The sequence below is a fragment of the Podarcis filfolensis genome (assembly GCF_964270895.1).
Source record: "Podarcis filfolensis genome assembly, chromosome: 14".
Lineage (NCBI taxonomy): Eukaryota > Metazoa > Chordata > Lepidosauria > Squamata > Lacertidae > Podarcis > Podarcis filfolensis.
Window position 1 is genome coordinate 49,574,633 of NC_139616.1, and position 20,442 is coordinate 49,595,074.

General features: G+C 46.5%; 1 protein-coding gene across 1 annotated transcript in view; it reads right to left on the reverse strand.

The window, feature by feature from the left end:
* Positions 1-20,442, reverse strand: part of CARD11 (caspase recruitment domain family member 11) — a 96,450-nt gene that overhangs the window by 24,140 nt on the left and 51,868 nt on the right. The window contains exons 8-16 of the mRNA XM_083585583.1: positions 17,708-17,902; positions 16,635-16,802; positions 13,095-13,146; positions 11,591-11,709; positions 9,192-9,292; positions 7,352-7,404; positions 5,787-5,907; positions 3,211-3,412; positions 1,129-1,255 (exon numbers count right to left, since the gene is read on the reverse strand). Of these exons, the coding sequence (XP_083441709.1) occupies positions 1,129-1,255; positions 3,211-3,412; positions 5,787-5,907; positions 7,352-7,404; positions 9,192-9,292; positions 11,591-11,709; positions 13,095-13,146; positions 16,635-16,802; positions 17,708-17,902 (1,138 nt within the window). The remainder of the gene's footprint in view (positions 1-1,128; positions 1,256-3,210; positions 3,413-5,786; positions 5,908-7,351; positions 7,405-9,191; positions 9,293-11,590; positions 11,710-13,094; positions 13,147-16,634; positions 16,803-17,707; positions 17,903-20,442) is intronic.

Below are 20,442 nucleotides of genomic sequence, written 5' to 3' on the forward strand. Positions count from 1 at the left end.
GACCCATGGATGTGGGATGTAATCCATTGGAGCAGCCAAATACAACATTCCTTGTTTTCCTAGAGTGGACACAGGCAGGGGGATGTTACTCCAGCCAGTATAACTTCCTGTTCCTGGTCTGGAGCCCCCCCATGTGACCAGAGAGATGGGCGTGGCCCTGGCTGACTCCATAAAAGAGCCAAGTCACGCAGCCATCTTTCTCTTGATGCCATTTTCTTCTCTTGATGCTGTTCTCTTAATGTATTTTGCTGTCTGCTGGCTCTCAGCCAGCAGCACACGGGCTCAAACCCCATAAGGGATGAACTCACACTATGTTCTGTAACTACAGTGGTACCTCTACTTATGGACGCGATCCGTTCCGGGGTGCCGTTCGCACCCTGAAAAGTCCATAAGTAGAGTGCCGCTTCTGCGCATGTGTGTGACGCAATAGAGTGCTCCTGCACATGCGCGAAGCGCGCAGAACGCATCTGCGCGTGCGTTATCTGCACCACGCTCTAACCAATGAGTCTACCGTGTGATGCAGCAGCAAAAACAGCTCATGCTATTCTAGGCTGCATCAACAGAAGTATAATGCCCAGATCGAGGGAAGTCATAGCACCGCTCTATTCTATGTATTTATATCTCAAACAAAATGAAAAACAAAGCTCGACTCAATTGGGAGCAAAGCGAAGGAAGGATTGAGGGGGGTGAAATGAGCCCCGGAACAGCTGGAGAGGACGCCAGCCTCGCAAAGCCTGGTCTGTCGCCCTGTCTGTTGTTTTAGCGATCACCAGCTTGGCCAAAGGCAAAGCAAACCCTTCAAAAACCTTGAGCTCTACAAAAACCAAATTTAGATTTTCACTGCCACCGTGGGAACAAAGAGATTCCTAATTTGGTTTCTCAAAACCCTCAGCCACAAATCCTTGCTCTCAGGGCAAAGACATAAAATATATTTGTCTCCATTAACACACCCGCTTTGCCAGCATTTACTGTCAATTGAGGGAACTGGCAGGGGTGGATGAAAGAACTGTAGACCATCCCAGTTGCTGGGGATTTTTCCTTGACTGCCTATTGTACTGGCTCTGTATGCTGTCTATAAATATACTCACTTGTCTGAAAGTTTGCATTGAGCAACATGACATCTCTTACCTTCGTGGTTTGATTTGCAGTGCAGCACAACTGGCCCACTACATCTCTGAATCGTCCAATGAACTTCTTCCTTTGTGCAGGTATCTAAGGGAGCGCTTGTGTTTTCCCCTTTGATGCACCCTTCCACCTGGAAAAACGCGAACAGCATTATTCGCTCCTCGGAGGCAATTATTTCACCTATTAAATTATGTAGCCAACATCAATTTGGAACACGCAGCCTGTCTTATTCAGCAGTTGCCATGATAATCATTTCTCTCTCTCTCCCTCCTCTGCTGCCTGCAACCCCATGATTATAAAATAGCAGCAATTGCTAGATGGATGGATATCTCCGTTTGGACATGCGTGACTGTTCTATAAATGCAGCTGGAGGGCTGTGAGGGACGCCTACCTTCAAGGAAATGAGACAAGTCCTATGCTCCCATTTTTGCTCCTGGCAAGGCTTCCGGAGAGTTAAAATAAAGTACAGCACATAGTTAAACTATGGAACTCCTTCCCACCGGATACAGTGCTGGCAACCAACTTGGATGGCTTTAAAAGATTGGACAAATTAATGGAGAAGACGGCTATTGATGGCTATCCTTTGCTTCTTCTTCCAAGCGTGGATTGAATATTATGTAGCACCCATAACAATGCGAGTTCTAGAACGGGTAAGTGATGGACTATGCGGAATCAGCAAAGCTAACAGCTAAAATAAGAGAACCTAATGATGATTGATTTGTGGGAAAATTGAAGCTCTTTTTGGACTATCTAAAGAAATATTACAGTATGCTGAATTTGCAAGCAGGATTTGAACGATGAGCAACAGAAGGAAATAGAGATTATTGTACTATTGTCATGGTACAAGAGAGAGAAGATAGGATGCAGCAAGAGGAAAAAATAAAAAAGCACCGTGGAAAATGAGATGGGAAGATGACAAAACAAAAGAAAAATCTACGTACAGTGGTACCTCAGTTTACGAACTTAATCCGTTCCTGAAGTCCGTTCTTAAACCAAATCTGTTCTTAAACCGAGGCTCGTTTTCCCTAATGAGGCCTCCGCCACTAGTGCCCTTCCACAGTTCGGATTCCATTTGTAGACCGAGGTAAAGTTCGCAAACCGGAATACTACTTCCGGTTTTGCGGAGTTCGTAAACCGAATAGCTCGTAAACAGGACTGTTCTTAAACCGAGGTACCACTGCGTTGGAATGTGTACGTGAAATTTTTGAAAATTTAATAAAATATAACTTTTTTTAACAACCACAATGCCAGTTCTGCAGATCAAAATGGTTGAGTGGGCATATATGGGGGGAAAGCCAAACTTGCGGGTATACTGGCCCCAAGTTGTTAGGGGCTTTGGCAAGTCGACAACCTGTGCAGGTGTTTAAGGACAGGTGTGATGTGCTGATGGGGTCTCAGTCCTGTTCAGCAATTCACGCTGCAGGAATCTGCACTCTCAGAGGGTAAAAGCCCACAGAGAGCGCACAGAGCACATTGCAGTAACCCAGTGCGCTATGGACATCTAATGATTTCAAGCAATTAGTACAGCATAATTAGTAATTAGGGATGCGGGTGGAGTTGCTGGTCTAAACCACAGAGCCTAGGGCTTGCTGATCAGAAGGTTGTGGTTCGAATCCCCGCAATGGGGTGAGCTCCCATTGTTCGGTCCCTGCTCCTGCCCCCCTAGCAGTTTGAAAGCACGTCAAAGTGCAAGTAGATAAATAGGTACCACTCTGGCGGGAAGGTAAACGGTGTTTCCGTGCACTGCTCTGGTTCGCCAGAAGTGGCTTAGTCATGCTGTACGCCGGCTCCCTTGGCCAATAAAGTGAAATGAGCACCGCAACCCCAGAGTCGTCCGCGACCGGACCTAATGGTCAGGGGTCCCTTTACCTTCCCCTAATTAGTAATTAGTACTAGCATAACCAAGTCCAGTTAAAAGAAAGGGTCCAGAAAGACCCTTCTCTGCTCAACACCCTGGAGCGTTAGGAGGAAAGAACGCTGGACTAGACGGACAAACAAGGAAGTTTTCTGATGTCAGTCAGGAAGAAAATAGACAGGAGGCAAAGGTCAGATGCTCAAGCCTGTTCCCTGATGCCAAACCCTCACCAGAAGCAGCTGCAGCCCCTCGCGAAGGCCGGCTTTCTCCGCCGGGGAATCCAGCTTGACAGAGTTGACGAAGTTTCCTTTGACGTTGCCCCCCAGCAGAGTAATCTCCGAGCTCAGGCTGTCTCCGTTCAACATGAATTGCTGGACGGCATGGTAGGTGGTGTGCAGGCGTCCGACAGATGTCACCGAGGGGCGGAAGGGCCTAAGGAAGGAATGGCGACACAGGCAACACTCTCCTCGACTTCTCCCTAGTCACCTGGGATTTCAAAGTGGGGACATGGCACCCGTGACAGAGGGGCAAGGGGCAAGGAGGCAATGGCTGATTTCGTTTGCAGTGAAATCCGGTTAAAGCCAGGCGTGGGGGTCCAAAATGTAAGCATCACCAGGCCCTGAGCTAGTAGGGGGCAGGCTCCCCCCCATACATACATGCAAACACAAGCTCACACATGCAACTGCAGTCAGACGGTCCCCAAAAGAAATGTCACATAAGAAAAAAGGGATGGGGAAGGAGAAGGAAAAATGCAAGCTTAGGAACCAGTTCTTAAAAGTTGCAGTTCTTATTAGAACCAGCTGGAATTGAAATAGTTCACAGAACCTAATACATTTTAACCGTTTTTAATTCTGAAATTTAAATTGTTGCAACCCACCCTGGGAACTGCTGGTGAAAGGCAGGTGCTATATATATATTTTAACTTTTCAACACAAGAACGCGGAAAGTCATCAGAGAGATGCTTATACAACAGTGGTACGTACAATTCTGCTTAGGTATATTAAATAGAATAATATAATTATTATAAAAAGACCATATGTCTTTTTCTGGTGCAGGTCTTGTAGGAGTCATGTAGGTCATCATTTGAAACGTAAGACAAATTCCCACAAAATTACATAAAATTGTTCTACTGCTCTTTGCCTTTCATCGCACAAATCTTGTGGGTTATCTTTTCAGCAATTGCGAGGTTCCATAATTCTTATGCCACAATTCAAGAAACAGACCATTTAAGTTCTTCCATTTCTGTGCAATAGGAAGTCTGGCAGCCACTAGAAACCAAATTAACATTTTCTTCAAGGAGAATCGTTTTAGAGTAGCGTCCCATATATTTAATAGTGCAAGTTGTGGCAACGCCTGAATTTCAGGATTAAACATTTGTGATATTTCTACAAATGTTTCTGTCCATAAATGCTCATTCATACTCCCTCTTCAGTGCACACTGAGCGGGATCAGCAGAGCCATCCAGAAATGCAGATCCTGGGTGGTATTACGAAGGATCAGGAAGGTATTGCATATCTGAATGCTTCCTTGCAGAACAAAAATGCAACACCCTCCCTGCATAAAAGAATTCTCCCTGCATTGAGAGATCTAGCATGGCAGGGAGAAGGCGAGGCTGAACCCTGCAAGTTAGGCTGCACAGCTGGCTTTATCCATGGAGGAGGTTTCGTCACTCAGGGCTCATCCACACTCCTACTCATCCTGTGCAAGCACAGGTCTGATTGGTTTTCCTCTTGTTTATAGTTTGTGTTATCTATTTATCTATCAATCAATCAGCTAATCTACCTATCTACCTATCTACCTATCATCTATATCTATCTATCTATATCTATATCTATCTATCTATCTATCTATCTATCTATCTATCTATCTATATCTATCTATCTATCTATCTATCTATCTATCTATCTATCTATCTATATCTATCATCTATCTATCTATCATCTATCTATCTATCATCTATCTATCTATCTATCTATCTATCTATCTATCTATCATCTATCTATCTATCATCTATCTATCTATCATCTATCATCTATCTATCATCTATCTATCTATCTATCTATCTATCTATCTATCTATCTATATCTATCTATCATCTATATCTATCTATCATCTATAATCATCTCTTTATTTGACAAAGTAATAATAATAAATAAATAGGAATAAAAATGTGCACCCCACCACCGAGACCATTCCATCCTCCCAAAATTTCAACACCTCTTGCGATGGTTTCACCCCCTTTCCGTTTTTAACAGCACAAATTCTACAAACACCCTCCATATCTCCTCAAAATCATTTCTCCTCCATACTCCCCATCTTACCTTAATGACGCATGTTAATTTATCATTAATAGCTATATCCCATACCTCTTTATACCATTCTTCCATTTTGTAGTCTGCTTGCCCCTTCTACTTCCTATCTAACTCGTGCAGCTGTCAATAAATGTGTGAGCAAGTCCCTCCTAGCCCACGAACATTCCACCCCATCATAAATTGATAATAATGCTACCTCTGGACTTTTGGTCAGCTTTAACCCAGTGTAGTTTTCCTCTTGACCCACACTTGCTAGATACGGGACTGAGCAGATCCCCCCTTTCCTCACTTTCCCAGGGAAAACCCACTCTTAAGCTCTAAATCAGAGCAAACATCAATCTGGAACCCCCCCCCAAATTGCTACCTGCTTCAATTGAGCACTAAAGAGCAGTTTCCCCCCAGGGGAAAGAAGTGAGACAAGAAGAAATGTGGATAAGCCTTTCGTATTACTGATTGCATGAACTGGTGCAGAAATCCCACATTCTCCCAAGTACCTCTCCAGAGAGAATTTCCTGAAGATGGAGTTGACTTGCTCAAGATCCAGCCCCTCAGAATGGGAAGACGAAGAGGAAGGCAGCGAGGAAGGTCCATGAGAATGCCTGTCCTGGAAGTCGTCTGGAAAAGGAGGTGCAGGAAAAAGAAAAGGAAGGGGGGGAAATCATGTCCCAGTAGCAAGCACCAAAGCAAAATAAAACCATGGATGCCAACACAAGGATCTTTCCAAGCTCCTCTTGCCCTTGCCCTGCCCTGCCATTTTGCCCTCATGTATGTATAGGAGAGAGCCTGTCACTTCCTGGCAGAGCTACTTTGGGGGCAGAACGTCCCACTTTCAGTCCCCAGCTGAAGGCTTAAAATGGGTCTCAGCTCTAGGTGGACCTGGTTGGCCACTGTAGGAGCAGAAAGCTCTATGCCTGTGCGTGAATTGGTTTTATGTGTGTAGATCAGTGCACACTGACCAACGCACAGTCTTTGCAGTAAGGCTCTGTTCCGATGGCATGAGTAGTCATGATGACTGGTAGATCCTTATCTGCTTCAGCCTTCATCTGCCTTCACACCCGTTGTAATATACTGCTTGTTATCTTCTGCCTGTTCTGCTGTTGAGTCATTCTTTGTCTAGCTCCTTCCTTTTGACCTTACTGCCTTGGGTGACCCCGCTGGGAGTACAAGACTCCCGACAGCTTCACTCACAAGGGTCATAGGGACATGCAAGCCCACTCATCATGAAGAGGTGATGATCCAGCGAGTGAGAACCGACAACTGGGAAACACTGGTCTGTGAGCACTCCAATTGGAGAACAGCCTTTACCAAAAGTGTCGTGGGCTTTGAAGATGCTCAAACTCAGGATGAAAGGGAGAAACATGCTAAGAGGAAGGCACACTTGGCAAACCCTCACCGTGATCAACTCCCACCCAGAAAACTTATGTCCCCACTGTGGAAGGACATGTGGATCCAGAATTGGCCTCCACAGTCACTTACGGACTCACTGTTAAGTGATCGCCAAAGAAGAAGAGGAGGAAGAAGAAGAGTTTGGATTTGATATCCCGCTTTATCACAACCTGAAGGAGTCTCAAAGCGGCTAACATTCTCCTTTCCCTTCCTCCCCCACAACGAACACTCAGTGAGGTGAGTGGGGCTGAGAGACTTCAGAGAAGTGTGACTGGCCCAAGGTCACCCAGCAGCTGCATGTGGAGGAGTGGGGAACCGAACCCAGTTCACCAGATTATGAGTCCACTGTTCTTAACCACTACACCACACTGGTAGAAGAAGAAGAAGAAGATGAAGATGAAGATGAAGAAGAAGAAGAAGAAGAAGAAGAAGAAGAAGAAGAAGAGAAGAAAGCTCTACTAGGCAGGTCTTTTGGTAAGAAGGGAAAGCTCTCGTTATACTCTTAGTTTGTAGAGATGGAAGAAAAAGCTGTGTTGGGAGCCAACTTGGAATGCCTTGGAAGCCATTGCAGCTCCCACCACTCCTGTGACCACTTGGTCACAAACTGCCCCCCACCAGCTGCTATAACTGGGGGCTCTGATTTTTGAGGCAAGAGCCTTCTGCAAGTCCTTACCTTCCAACTCCAAAGCGTCGCAGCCAAAACTGTCATTGTCATCTTCAGTCAGGCTGGAAGTGAGGAAGAAAGATTATTCCGCTCTCCCTTTGCTGACTTTCTACACATTTCAGGACTCAGCTAGCAGAAGGAAGTGTGCAGTGGAGAGGAGTCTAGCTTTGCTAACTGCTGGAAGCGGCCGATGAAAGGGCAGGAAGATGCCAAGGTCTAAGAAGTTGTTGTAATCATCAGTATTATTATTATTATGAATGTATTTGTATCCTGCCCTTCTCCCAAGCTTGGATTCATTGCAGCTTCCAACATTTAAAAACATCATTAGACAATATAAAGTCATAAAAATAAACAAGTTAAAAGCAGTAATTGAAATACATCTGGACACATTTAAAACTGGCAATTAAAGTATTGTTTGCCCTGACAGAGGGAAGCCAACAATATGGGCACAGCCCCCACCCCAATCTCTGTCTGTCTGTCTGTCATGTCACCACCAGCCATGCCTTTGATGATGCTGGAACTGAGAGGTGGGATCTTAGCACCCAGGCAGATCTGCATAGGGAGATGTGATCTTTCAGCTAGCCCAGGTTAACATCTGGAGGAGCAGGAGGACATCTGCGGGGTGTTTTCAAGGAAGGAATCACTGGCACGGGGTGGGGGAAAGTCAGGTGATTTCCTATGGGAGGAGGACCCTGGTTTCCTCCAGAAACCTTGAACTAGTTTGGCTGGCTCTTGTAGATTCAGTTCTTCCCTTTGAAACATTGTGGGAGACTGCTGCACACACAGAGAAGGTCTACTCTCATATCCAGGCGCTCTCTGCTTGTCTGTGGTTTCCTTTATTCCACGACGCAGGCAAAATGTCACCGGTTCACCGGTGGCAACGCTCCCATCTCAGGGAAGAATTTTCAGGGACCTCAGAAGCAGAGCCAAAACAGAGTTGCCCATTTCACCTTGTCAGATGCAATCTAAAGAGTTCTGACAATTTCATGCAAGCTTCCTCCCACCCCCGGGTGTGTATGTGTGCGTCTTTCACTAACTCAGCACCTAGAAGCAGTATAAAAAGACAGCCGTGGTCTCAGAGAGGTAGGAGAAGGATGTCCTCCGCTGACCGGCACCTGCTCCCAGCTCACTGAGGACCACGCTGGACATGATGCGCAGTTATGCGTATCATTCCCCCAACGATTTAAAAGAAAAGGATGCCTCTGGGGGCTGGAACTGAAAGTGGAAGAGCAGCCAGCAGGGATAGCGAACGCTTTCCACAGGGGCTGCTTTTCCTCTTAAAATTTCACCCCAAGCGGGTGTTTTCCTCCCCAGGGAAACAAAAATGCTAACTTGTCTGCTGTGAGAGGAAAAGCAACCGGGTGCGTGAAGAGTTGAGTGCTTGTGGCCACAAACTAGCAACCGCTATTCCCCTCCCTCTGATAACCAACATGATCAAGGGGATGGAGCAAAAAGGTTTTGGTGTTCTGGACTTTTGAGTTCGGACAAAAGGTGAGCGAGGGGTGACGTGATAGAAGCTTATAAAACGATGAAGCGGAAAGAGGAAAGTTTTTAACCCCTTTCCCTCATAATGCTGGAACTACTGGACGTCCGAAGAAGCTTAAATCTCAGGAGGTTCAGGACAGATAAAAGGAATCGCTCCTTCATGAAGCACACCGTTAATCTATGGAACTCACTTCCACAGGAGGCCATGACGGACACCAAACTTTAAAAGAGGATTGGGCAAATTAACCCTCAGTTGCAAAGCGAAAGATTGAGAGGGGCTTGGGAGCACCTTGGCAGGCATGTCAGATGGTGCCCCTGGGCACTGCGTTGGAAAGCCCAGCCTAACAGGCACGGCAGCCCTTACCTGTGTGGGGTGTCTTCTTTGCAACGCCGGAGGATGGAGTCGTTTCCTGGGGGCTCTGGGGTTGTGGACATGACACTGGGGTTGCGGTTCCGTAGCGTTTGCTGCATCCCAAAAGGCAAAAGCAAAACATCAACAGGGCAAGCCTATGAACACCTGCTCAGAGACAAGCCTCAGTGAGTTTGAGGGTATTTACTGGCAGGCAAAGGTGATTGCAGCCTAGCTGTAAGCAGGCTCAGTTCAGTTCTGAGGTGTTAAGTTGTATATATACATACATACATACATATACATATACATATATATATATATATATATATATATATATATATATATATATATAATGTACTGAATATTCTCAAACCGCCAAAGCATAGAGATCAACATTGTGCAATTTCCCATTGACCGCTCATGGATTTTCATTACTAGCATCATCATTCAGAACAGATTCTGTAGAATAATAATAATAATAATAATAATAATAATAATAATAATTACTTATACCCTGCCCACCTGGCCGGGCCTCCCCAGCCACTCTGGGTGGCTTCGATATTAAAAATACAATAAATGATCAGACATTAAAAACTTCCCTAAACAGGGCTGCCGTCAGATGTCTTCTAAAAGTCAGATAGTTGTTCCTTGACATCTGATGGGAGGGCGTTCCACAGGGCAGGCGCCACCACCGAGAAGGCCCTCTGCCTGGTTCCCTGTAATCTCACTTCTCACAGTGAGGAAACTGCCACAAGGCCCTCAGAGCTGGACCTCAGTGTCTGAGCTGAACGATGGAGTAGAGACGTTCCTTCAGGTATATTATTATTATTATTATTATTAATTATTATTTGGTTTTGCCATGGCAACTCAAACTGACTTGCAATATTTTAAGCACACAACAAATGTGTACCTCCATTAAAACCCACCCCGCTCCAGATTAAAACATACCAACCAAGCAAGAAGGCCGGCCAACCAGCCTGGTTAAAAATGAATGTTTTTGCTAGGCACCTAATGGTATATAATGATGGCACCAGGAGAGCTTCCTGGTGAGAGCATTCCACAAGCAGGGAGCTACCACAAAAAAGGCCTGCCACACTTCCAGATCTCTCGTGGAGGAAGCACATGAAAAAGGGCCTCTGATGACTGTCACAGGATCTGGGTTGGTTCATAGGAGAAGAAGTGGTCCTTAAAGAATTGGAGTCTTGAGCCACAGAAGACTCAAAACCAGCTCTTGAACCCAGTACAGTGGTACCTCGGGTTACAGACGCTTCAAGTTACAGACACTTCAGGTTACAGACTCTGCTAACCCAGAAATAGTACCTTGGGTTAAGAACTTTGCTTCAGGATGAGAACAGAACTCGTGCTCTGGCGGCGCGGCGGCAGCAGGCGCCGCATTAGCTAAAGTGGTGCTTCAGGCTAAGAACAGTTTCAGGTTAAGAACGGACCTCCGGAACGAATTAAGTACTTAACCTGAGGTACCACTGTACAGTGGTACCTTGGTTTACGAACTTAATCCATTCCGGAAGTCCGTTCTTAAACCAAAGCGTTCTTAAACCAAGGCATGCTTTCCCATAGCAGCGGGGGACTCAATTTACAAATGGAACACACCCAACAGGAAGTGGAACATGTTCTGCTTCCAAGGCAAAGTTCACAAACCAAAGCACCTACTTCTGGGTTTGCAGCGTTCTTAATCCAAGTTCTTCATAAACTGAGCTGTTCTTAAACCAAGGTACCACTGTACTATCCTTCACCAGATGTACTCCAGCACAGCCAGTGGTTGGAGATGGCAGGAGCTGAAGCTGGGCATCTGAACCCAGGCAGTATAATTCATGTTTTGCTACTCCAACTATAGAGGAAAGGCATCCTTTTCATTTACTGGGGCAGCATTTCCTACAAACCACCAGCAAGACACCTTTGTTCTCTGACCAGTTCCCTCTGCCACTAACTGCCAACCTGCTGTGCTGCTGATCGCATTGTGCCTAATGGGATGTCTGCCTTAAGAGACAATGGGAAGACATCCGCACACATTCCTGACCCAGCTTTGACTTACAAACATGATGGGCGTTAGGAACTGCAAGGAAACTGAAATGTTTCGCTAAGAATAAAGCATAAAAAGCAATTGCAATGCAGCGAGGTAAGGATCACCGCTTCTCTCCCCCCGCTGCTAAGTTTTAAAACTGAGCGACGAGACAGCGAGAGCCCAGTGAAATAGCTTTAAATAAACATAACCCAGCGGCAGGATGCATTTTAAGAGGAAAGGTTAATAACGTTCTAATATAGAGAATATGTTAAAAGGATTAAGGTTGCTGGCTGGCGAGGCCTCCCTGTTTAGTGGGGGCTGGAATAGTCACCGGCTCAGAAAGGCACATTATAGGGGGAAGGTCACGGAAGCGAGGCCCCCGCAAGCTCCTTACGATTTTGCCAACTTCGCAGCTGCCCACCGAGTTGCTGATGGAAATGGGATTAGAGGAATTGGTGTCCGCGTGGCTGCTGATGCTGGCCTCACCCTTCTCTTCGTCGTGTCCCCGAACTGCTGGGCTCACAAATGACAAAAGCGGAGGAAGTCAGGGAGGATGAGAGAGACGCGAGATATTGGCATTAAGGCCCGCTTCGGTGGAAATAATTCTGTGCAAACAAGATTTCTATCACATGCGATTATTGCTCTCGTTTGGTTCACGGCGGCAGCCCCTACCCCTCGCGGTGCTGCCATTATTATTTTTCTCTGTTCCGTGGTGCAAAAAATCTCTCTCACTTCCTGAACTTTTCCCACCACTTTCCTCTCTGTTCCAAAACTTCAGGGCTGGAGGGATGAGTCAAAGCCAGTCTTCTGCAGCCTGGTGTTCACCAGTGGTCACTGGACTCCAACTCCCATCAGCCCCGGCAAGCGTGGCCCATGGCCAGGGAAGATGGAGAATGTAGGACAGCAACATTTGGAGGGTCCCAGGTTGGAAAGGCTGCCCTAAGCAGAAGCATATGCACCTCTTTGGGCGCAGATGTTTCACTTGTGCAGATCCATTTCTTAAAGTGCTCCTTCTCCCACCCCCAAGCAATCAACATGAATTCAAAAACTCCCCCCCCCCCAGGACAAATGTTCACTTAAAAGTAAAGGTAAAGGACCCCTGACAGTTAAGCCCAGTCACAAACAACTCTGGGGTTGCGGCACTCATCTTGCCTTACTGGCCAAGAGAGCCGATGTTTGTCTGCAGACAATTTTTTGGGTCATGTGGCCAGCAGGACTAAGCCACTTCTGGCGAAACCAGAGCAGCGCACAGAAATGCCGTTTACCTTCCCGCCGGAGCAGTACCTATTTATCTACTTGCACTTTGATGTGCTTTCGAACTGCTAGGTTGGCAGGAGCTGGGACAGAGCAACGGGAGCTCACCCTGTCACAGGGATTCGAACTGCCGACCTTCTGATCAGCAAGTCCTAGGCTCTGTGGTTTAGACCACAGCGCCACCCGTGTCCCGCTAATGTTTGCTTCATTACACCCTAATACTGGATATACAGGTGGACAGCCATCGGTCTAAAAAGCTACACTAATTCGTCTTATCCAAGTGTTTGTTTAACGGTGGGGGTCTCATTGGGGTTCTCCTCTGGGGAAATCTCCTCTGCTTCTGGGTCTCTGCACTGTGGGCTGGGCTCAATACCTGCCTTGCTTCTGTGTAGGAACGTTTCAGCTCCAGAGTGACAGAAAGCAGACCTGAGTCAATTGCCGGTCTGTTTTAAATGATTCTCAAAAAGTGTTTGCTATCAGGGAGGGATATATATATACACACACACATATATATACACATTGCAGCTCTTATCTTTTGGGAGAGAGTTTCGTGCTTGCCTGGCTGGAAACGTTAGTTAGAACAAGGGAAACAGCTTGAGCATTAACAGGGAAGACGGACGAGGCAGGGAAGTTCTTTCTCTGACCTTGATAATCCGATGCTCGGCTCAAACCGACGGGGGATTTCGTTCTTGGCAGCTGGAAAAGGACAGAAATGAAACTGAACTCAGGACACAAGCTAGGATTCCTCATAAAAAGAAACACCTTTCAGGCTTTCCCAATGCCAAAGGGCAATTCTATGATTTGGGGAGAAACAGAAACGGGCAGAGAAGCATAAGCGTAGCTCCTGTGCTTTGTGAAACTAACTAAGATTGCGTTCACGTGAATGTAAGAGAACAATATTACATCAGTTCCACAAATGGAGGGTTTATAAAAATTATGAGCATGGTGGGAAAGGGGAGAGAGAATGGCTGTCAGAAGGAAACTCACACACAGCTATCTCATGGGGAACATGACCACGGGTGGAGGTCGTTGGCTTGCAAATGGATATAACAAATTCATGAAGGACTGACCCGTGGGCTGTGGGCAGCAGTCAGAGATGAGTCAGACTCTGGGAGCCATGAGATGGGTCAGTGGTCAGAAGCAATGATCAAGGCAGAGCCAAAGAACAACCAATAATGGATGTCTTCAAAAGAGGATTGGACAAATTCATGGAGAGGAAGCCTATTGATGACTTCTAGCCATGATGGCTACGATCTGCCTCCACGGCCAGAGGCAGTGATGCATCCGAATGCTAGTTGCTGGAAACTTCAGGAGGGGAGAGTGCTCATGTGCTCATGTTCTGCTCCCTGGTTTCCCACAGACACCTGGTTGGCCACTGTGAGAACAGGATCCTGGACTAGATGGACCATTGGCCTGAGTCACTAGGGCTCTCCTTAGGTTCTTAATTTCAGGAACATGCAACGCTCAGGATGATCTCTTTGCTCATGCAAGGCTCAACTGGAACAGGACTCCCTCTTTTATACCTTCCTGCCCAGAAGGATCCAATGGCAAGCCTGCATCGTCAGGATCAGTCCAGAAGAAGGAGAAGGCTCCTGCCTGCTGTTTTGTGGTTCACCGCTTGGGGCAGCCACATGCAGACCCACCAGTTCCTAACAGCCTATGAATGGATTTAAGCCACAACAAGTAAACAGGACCGCCAAAGTTCAAAGGCATTAAACCTGTGATTACTGTTGCCAAGAAACAATGGACAATGGTCTGGAGATGGACTTTACATTTTCATGTTAAGTGGTTTGGAACAAGTGTTTGGAAAGGCAATGCACAAATCTATTAATACTACTGCAATGTGCTCTACGTGGGGTTGCCTTTGAAGGTGACCTGGAAACTACAACTAATCCAGAATGTGGCAGCTAGACTGGTGACTGGGAGCGGCTGCCGAGACCACATAACACCGGTCCTGAAAGACCTACATTGGCTCCCAGTATGTTTCCAAGCACAATTCAAAGTGTTGGTGATGACCTTAAAAGCCCTAAATGGCCACAGTCCAGGATACATGACCCCCAGGATACACCCCCATTGTTCTGCTTCGAGCGCCTTCTGGCGGTTCCCTCACTGCAAGAAGTAAGGTTACAGGGAACCAGGCAGAGGGCCTTCTCAGTGGTGGCACCTGCTCTGTGGAATGCCCTCCCATCAGATGTCAAGGAAATAAACAACTATCTGACTTTTAGAAGACATCTGAAGGCAGCCCTGTTTAGGGAAGTTTTTAATGTTTGATGTTTTATCTTGTTTTAATATTCTGTTGGGAGCTGCCTAGAGTGGCTGGGGAAACCCAGCCGGATGGGCTGGGTATAAATAATAAATTATTATTATAAATTATTATTAATACAGTTGTTGTTGGCATCCGTTTGTCTCGAGAGAAAATGGAGTGCAAACTAACAAAGTAAATGAATGCCTTAAACCATGACATTCAAGCCACAGCCCTAAATGAAAACCTCTTGGGTAGGATGTGTGCTAATGAGATCATCAAGGCATGAGGTGTGTGGGTAAAGATCTCCAAACTGGACTAAGCAAGCAGATTATGGTAAATCAGGGAGTCAGCAAACTTTTTCAGCAGGGGGCCGGTCCACTGTCCCTCAGACCTTGTGGGGGGCCAGACTATATTTTGAAGAAGAAAAAATGAACAAATTCCTATGCCCCACAATTAACCCAGAGATGCATTTTAAATAAAAGCACACATTCTACTCATGTAAAAACACGCTGATTCCCAGACTGTCCGCAGGCCGGACTGAGAAGGTGATTGGGCCAGATCCAGCCCCCGGGTCTTAGTTTGCCTACCCATGTGGTAAATCCTGGCAATGTTTTAAATGGAACCCTAAATCTAAAAAAAGCCCAATTTCCCCCCCATTGTGGCTAAATTTGTCTTAGTAAAACTTTTTGCAGTTTCCTACAGTGGCAGAAGATTCAGTCAATCAAGCAGAATCAAGGACTTCAAGCACGTTTCCCTGTACACTTGAATGAGTAAAAAAGACAAGGTTTAATTTAACTCTGAATTAGGTAGCTAATTTTCCTCTGGATCTTGGCTGTCTTCTCCCTATTATTCTTCCCACCCAATGGGAACTTTTCCATCAGCCTTCTGCTGTCTATCAGCTTTTCCATTTGCGCTGGAGCTTAAAGGATCACTCCAATTTTCCAGCTTTTCTTTCTTCTTCTTTTTTTGCTCTTGCAACTATCAAGAAGCCAGAGAAACACTGTATTCCACAGAATGCAACAGAGGTACGGATTGCATACTCCCAAAATATGGTTCTCCACAGAGTTGGCCAAACTGCACCATACTGACAGCTGTTTGTAGGTTTGATCTTGTTGTCTTATAATGGCAATGGCGCCCACCTAAGAAGTGCTGGAAGTGAGTTCTGGTGAGTTCCAGCTGAAAAAGCCCTGGGTCCTCTATCTGCACTTCCTGTATTCTCCATCCAAAAGGCAGGATATTATCAATACCATGGCATCCATGCTTGCCTACCCAATGTTAGAATTCCTGCTCCATGATTTCAGTCATGGGATTGTTGTCTATCACATGATGTTGTATGTTTTGACTCCACAGAGTGGGAAGTGACGGAAACAGGATGTTTGTGTTACTGTGTTCCGTGAAGTGGCACTATTGTCCTTTGTCCTTTTTCTCTTTGCTGTCTGATGCTAGAGAGAGAGGGAGCCATGTTGCAGTGCTCTGTGTGTGTTTATATGTAAATAAAGTAGATTAGCCAAAATGCTGAGTTGCTGAGGTCTGTTATGCATGATGCGCAAACTCTGCGGATCCCTAAGTGTGCCGGTGTCGGTTGGCATCAGTCGCTGTGATGTTCGGGCTGAAGAAAGCTTATGAAGCTCCCAAATGATTGACCAGGAGGGAGAGAACATGCCAGTCGGGCATGTGTCTCTACCAGGGTCCTACTCGAGGGTAGGCTGAGCTCCTGACACCCTCAAGATGATTCCCTGCAGAACATGCCCCAGTATCACCTTCCCCAAGCTGGCGCTCTCCAGATGTTTTGAAGTACCACCAGTTTCAACCAGCCAGCTGGGGCTGTTGGGAATTGTTGTTTGAAACCTTTGCAGAGTACTAAGTTGACCAAGGGCATCTTAGAGGTCTTAAATCATGACCTTGGCCTCTGAGAATTTTGCCTTGTGTTGGAACATACCTGGATTCCTTTCAGGTTCATCCTTCGGATTCGAGGCTGATTGGGCAGGAAGAACTTGCTGTCGTCTGGAGACTCCTCAGAGGTCGAGGAATCATCTGCCTCCTGGCCGTTGATCCTGGGGCTGGGAGCTCTAGAAATCACAGTGAGGGGCAGATTCCTTGGTAAGCTCTGGAAGCAAATGGAAGGAAGACTTTAGTGACCAGTGAGCTCAATGTGGCTCCCTAATTAGAGCTGCATTCCTAACCTCACATACCTGGGAGGAAGCTTCTTTGAATTCAATAGGACTCAATTCTGTGTAGACATGGTTAGAGTTGCCACCAAGAGACCATTAGGAGAAGCTTCCTAATGGTAACAGCTGTGGAAGTGGTTGTCCCAGAAGGTAATTGGATTTAGGCAGAGGCTAGCCACCATCTGGGATGTGGTGGTTGCATCCTGCATCTGCAGCATCTTGTACTGATCAGGGAGTTGGAATAATCAACCTCCAAGGTTCCTTCGGGCTCTAGGATTCCAGCATTCTAATACTGCACTTCAAAATAATTCATCCAGTGCAGCAGTGGGGAGCCTGTGGCCCTCCAGATGTTATTCTACTCTAGCTCCCACCAGCCCCAGATAGTAGAGTCAATTGTCATGGATCATAGAATCATAGAATTGCAGAGTCAAAAGGGACCCTGAGTGTCATCTATTCCAACCTCCTGCAATGAAGGAATCTCATCTAAATCAACCCTGGCCACCCAACCTCTGCCATTCAAAACCTTCAGGGAAGGAGAGTTCCAAATATATGGACCATGGGCTAATGTCCCAGAGCTGACAAGAAGTTCTAGGATTGCTTCAAGATGTTCCCAGAGCCCTCTCCTAGTCCTGCCCATTTTTGGCCAGTGCCACCCTGCTTGGAGGACATTCTGGACCTGGGACCCAGGGAAGGATTCCTGATGGTTGCAGGTGCATGGATGCTGCATTCGCACGTTAGGATTCTCATTGCACACTTAAACAAATATTGGCTGTAAACATACCCCCCCCCCAAAAAAAATTCAGTGTGTGATGTGACACAGAGCAAGAACCTCCGCTGGCTCTACCTGATCAAAGAAGTTGTCCTTAGAGAGACGCCTAAGTTTGCACTCCATGTTAAAGATGCAGGCTTCCTTCCGGACCACCTCGATTCGGAGCTCATCGTTCTTTTCCTCAAGCTCCCGGATCTGCTTCCGGTACTTATCCTTCTCAATCAGGCACTGGGAATACTGGGCTTGCGCCTCATCCCGCGAATGGAATGCCTTTGAAAGCAAAGAGAGTCGGATGAATTTGTTCTTGCACAGACCCCTTCACATGACACGAAATTTATTACAGCCAGAGACCAGCTTGAGAAACACAAATGGAACTACAATCCCAATAGCAAAACATTTAAAACAATATACAATAATGGATTTTAAGTTTAAAAGTGCGAAAGGCATATAAATGCATAAAAACTTTAAGATAGACAACCTTAGAGAAATAACCCAGAGTCACCCATGGATCAGAATTTGGGAATTTTCTTAACAAACTAGATTGAATCGGGGGGTGGTCTGTGCCTACAGATCTGTGCACAGAATCTGGCGACAATCCGGGTCGTCTTGTGGTCTTTGAGAATTCGAGAAGATCGGATTTTTGTTTTACTGGGAGGTTAGCAAGCCTCACCAGCAGGGGGTCAATGGTTTCTCTACGTGCCTCAACGTAAAAGGGACATCTAAAAAATATGTGTTCAGGGCTTCCTATATCCCCCAATGGGCAGGTCATATGGGACTTTTTTAAAGGATCCTTCCAAGACCGGCAAGGGCAGAGCTGAGCTTCTGGCAAGTGTAAAAGCCCTTCTTGCATTTTTGGATACAAGAAAAGAGAGATATGCTGCTAGTGCAGCTATATCTCTCTCGATTTCTACAATTTTGTAGTCGCGGCACCTTAAGCAGTCCTGCTGTCTCTCGGTGCACAGACCCCTTTGTGCAAGAATGCCAACTTCTAGACACACAAAAGCCCAATATTTTTACTCACCTACGTCTCTCCAACAGGTTAAGTGAGAAGCATTGTCACAATTTAAGGGCACATCCCAGCCAGGAAAAACCACTCCAGGGCCAATGGGAGGGGGTGTGGCTTGGGGGGAGAGGGTGTGGCCTGGGCAGAGTCCCAAGGGCCAGACAAATTAGCTGCTTTTGGTCCCCAGGCCTGAGATTCCCCACCCCATGGTACACAGGATATTTATTTTTTATTTTAATGTTTTCCTATCCTGCCTTTCTCCCAAACTGGGATTCAAGGCAGCTTACAAGATTCTGAGACATCGTTATCAAAGACAAAGCAATAGTTCGTATTAAATTAAAAAACCAAAGTTAAAATGCATCAAAACACATTTTAAGCCAGTGTTAACATGCAGTTTGCCCTGACAGCAGCCCAGTAGGTCAGAATCATCCACACCTTAAGTTTCCAAAGGCCTGAGCAGGAAGGTCTTAGTCTGCCAGCAGAAGGATGACAGGGAAGGAGCCAGGCTGGCCTCTCTTGGGAGGGAATCCCACAAGCTGGGAGCAACTACAGAAAAGGCTCCTCTTGGGTCTTGCACCTCAGATGTTGAAGGGACTGAGAGAAGGTGCTTGCCGGAGGATCTTAGCACCCAAAACGTTCGCATAAAGAGATACAATCTTTCAGGTGGCTCAAGACAGATGGGGCTTTATAGGCCAGAACCAAGCACTTTGAATTGAGCCCAGAAGCAGAGGAGGAGCTGGTGAAGTTGCTTTAACAGGTGAATAACATGCTCCCTCTGACCAGCCTCAGTCAGCAGTCTGGCTGCAACACTTTGGACCAGCTGAAAAATCTGAACGCTTTTCAAAGGCAGCCCCACAGAGAGCACATTACAGTAGTCCAACCGGGATGTAACTAAGGCACACGTCACAGTGGGATGCGGCACAGAGCAGTAGTGGGGAGAGCCACTGACTGAACTGACAGTGTCAACAAGGAAAGATAATAATAATAATAATAATAATAATAATAATAATAATTTATTTATACCCCATCCATCTGGCTGAGTTTCCCCAGCCACTCTGAGTGGCTCCCAATTGAATGTTAAAAACAATACAGCATTAAATATTAAAAACTTCCCTAAACAGGGCTGCCTTCAGATGTCTTTTAAAGATAAGATAGCTGCTTATTTCCTTGACATCTGCTGGGAGGGCGTTCCACAGGGCGGGTGCCACTACTGAGAAGGCCTTCTGCCTGGTTCCCTGTAACTTCACTTCTTGCAGGGAGGCAACCACCAGAAGGCCCTCAGAGCTGGACCTCAGTGTCCGGGCAGAACGATGGGGGTGGAGATGCTCCTTCAGGTATACTGGACTGAGGCCTTTTAGGGCTTTCAAGGTCAGCACCAACACTTTGAATTGTGCTTGGAAACGTACTGGGAGCCAAAGCAGAGGGGGGATGTCAGGGACTGGACTGAACAAGAGGAATGGGAAATGAGCCCTCAGTCTGGATTGGCTCCTCTCAGAAGAGGAGGAGTGGGAAGTTTTGCCCTCTCAGTCTCCAGTAGTTTCAGGAGGAGAGGGAGACAGGGATGATGTACAGCTGAATGAGGAAATGCCTAGTTACGGGATAGTGGAGCAGGAGGAGGGGGAAGTTAGAGAGCAGACAGCAGAGACCTGCCTGGAGAGTGTGGGAGACCCTCCTAGTCCAAAGGCTCACAGGTCCCTCCACATTCAAGAACAGAGAAAGCGGAGGGATGTGACTCTTGTAGGTTCCCAGGATGTTGTGGGAGATGGAAGAGGAGGGACTCAGAGGAGCCAATGTCTCCTATGCGTGG